Source organism: Naegleria gruberi, assembly GCF_000004985.1.
Source record: "Naegleria gruberi genomic scaffold NAEGRscaffold_503, whole genome shotgun sequence".
In the NCBI taxonomy this organism is placed as follows: Eukaryota; Heterolobosea; class Eutetramitea; order Acrasida; family Naegleriidae; genus Naegleria; species Naegleria gruberi.
Window position 1 is genome coordinate 2,111 of NW_003162987.1, and position 2,275 is coordinate 4,385.

At 38.0% G+C, this 2,275-nt stretch overlaps 1 protein-coding gene across 1 annotated transcript in view; it reads left to right on the forward strand.

Moving 5' to 3' along the window:
* NAEGRDRAFT_54881 (uncharacterized protein) overlaps positions 1-1,984 on the forward strand; it is a gene marked incomplete at both ends in the record, with an annotated part of 3,766 nt that extends 1,782 nt beyond the window's left edge. The window contains one exon of the mRNA XM_002668198.1: positions 45-1,984. Coding sequence (XP_002668244.1) covers positions 45-1,984 — 1,940 coding nt within the window. The remainder of the gene's footprint in view (positions 1-44) is intronic.
* Between the last annotated feature and the right edge of the window lie 291 nt (positions 1,985-2,275).

The window sequence follows — 2,275 nt, forward strand, 5'->3', positions numbered from 1 at the left end:
GAGGTGGTCAGCTACTGCAGCAACGTTCTCTAATTCTATCATAGTTGCAGTTGACAGCAATGACAACATCTACGTTATGGACAATGGTGTATATGTTTTAAGAATGATTAGAGCTAGCAATGGAAATATAGAAAGAGTGGCAGGTACCTATACCACTATCTGTTCTGACGGCAATTGTGGAGATGGAGGAAGTGCACTCAGTGCCAAATTGACAGCTGTAAAGAATATTGAAATTCATCCAATTACTGGTGACATTTACTTGGCGGAAGCTAACAGAATCAGAAAAATTAGTGGTGGTATTATCAGTACAGTTGTTGGTGCTTTTGGAAGAAATTATGATTCTTTAGTCACTGGTGCCTGGGCAAATCCGTTGGATGTTGGTATTGCCCCAACAAGAATTTCCTTCTCACCTACTGGTCAATTGTATTTCAATGATGGTAGTTCTTATTGGTCAATGCGTACTTTGAAAGATGGATTGGTTAGACCTGTCTCTGGATTTTTAATTTCCACAACAGACAGGTTTAATTACAATGGAGAAGACTTGCTACCAACTAAGGTAAAACTCTCAAATCCAACTTCAGTGTTTTTGGACTCGAATGGCAATGTTTTTGTTGGTTGTTCTGGAACCTCAAGTACAACTGGAGGTGAAAATGATGCCAGAATTGTAAAGGTTGATGTCAATTCCAATACTGCTTCCACATTCATTGGAACTTTAACTGAGGCTTCAGCAATTTCTGAAAACACAATTAGAACCAAAACTTCACTCAAACCATATGCTTCAATCTATACAGGTCTTTATACACCCTTCGGAATTCATGTAACTCCAAACGGAGATGTATACTTTGCAGATCCAAGTCGTTATGTAATCAGAATGTACAATGCAACCCTGGGAACTGTTAGTACAATTGCAGGTACTATGAACACAGTTTGTACCGATAGTATTTGTGATAATGGTCAACCAGCACTAAGTGCTCATTTCAAACTCCCGACCTCAATATTCGTCACCGACGATGGAACTATTTATGTCTCTGATACTCAATTGCATCAAATTAGAAAAATTCAGAATGGAATTATTACAGCAATTGCTGGAACTGGAACTCAATGCACCACTGCAGGATCTAATACTTGCGATCATGGTTCTACATCTCCATTGCGCGTTGACTTGTATACTCCAATGGGTATTTATGTTACCAAGAGTGGTGAAGTATATTTTGCAGATACTTCCAACCATAAGGTTAGAAAAATCTCAAGTGATGGCCTCACCATAACTACAGTGGCCGGATCAGCTGGAAATTGTGCCTCTGGAACTTGTGCCACTTTCAGTGCATCCGCTACAGACTCAACTGCAAAACTCTTCTATCCAACTGGAGTTGTTGTCAATGAAACATCCGGTTCAATTTACATTGCAGATCAAGGAACTCACACCATTAGAGTAGTTTCTTCAAATGGTTCAATGAGTGTTTATGCTGGTACTTTCCCAGGCATGGCGTTCAATGATGCTGGAGCCACTCAATTCAGTGCAGAAGGATCATCAAAGTACCTTAATTTACCAACAAGTATTTTCCTTAAAGATAACTCAATTTATGTGACAGAGCCAGTTTTTGGAAGAGTTAGACGTGTGACTCAAAACTGTAGAGCTGGATATGGTGGCGATAATTGTGAAACTCCTATTTGTTTTGAAATTCTGGCAACTTATTCAACCGTTTGTTCAGGAAATGGTGCATGTATTGAAAGTGACACTTGTCAATGTAATGCTGGAAGTTCAGGAAGTAATTGTTCTCAAACAACTTCCAATTGTAGATCTGGTTTCTATGGAAGTAATTGTGAAATTTCCAATTGTTATGGAAAGTTTTCAAATGATTCATCTGTTTGCAGTGGGCATGGCCGTTGCAATTCAACTGATTCCTGCTCTTGTTCACCTAACTATTTTGGAGGAAATTGTCAAATTACAACATGTTTCAATACTCAAAGTAATGACAGCTCAGTATGTTCTGGACATGGTGTATGCTCATCCTATGATCAATGTTCATGTAATTCTAATTATTATGGATACAATTGTAATATTACAACATGTGGAGGAGTATTTTCAAATGACTCTAGTGTCTGTAGTGGTAATGGAAATTGTGTTGATTTTAACCAATGTAATTGTGTACAAAACTCTGGTTCCAATTGTGCTGAACCAATAATCCCAACAATCTACTGTTTTGGAATTCTTGCCAATGATTCAAATATTTGTTCTGGAAATGGTCAATGTAATGCAACTGATATCTGTATT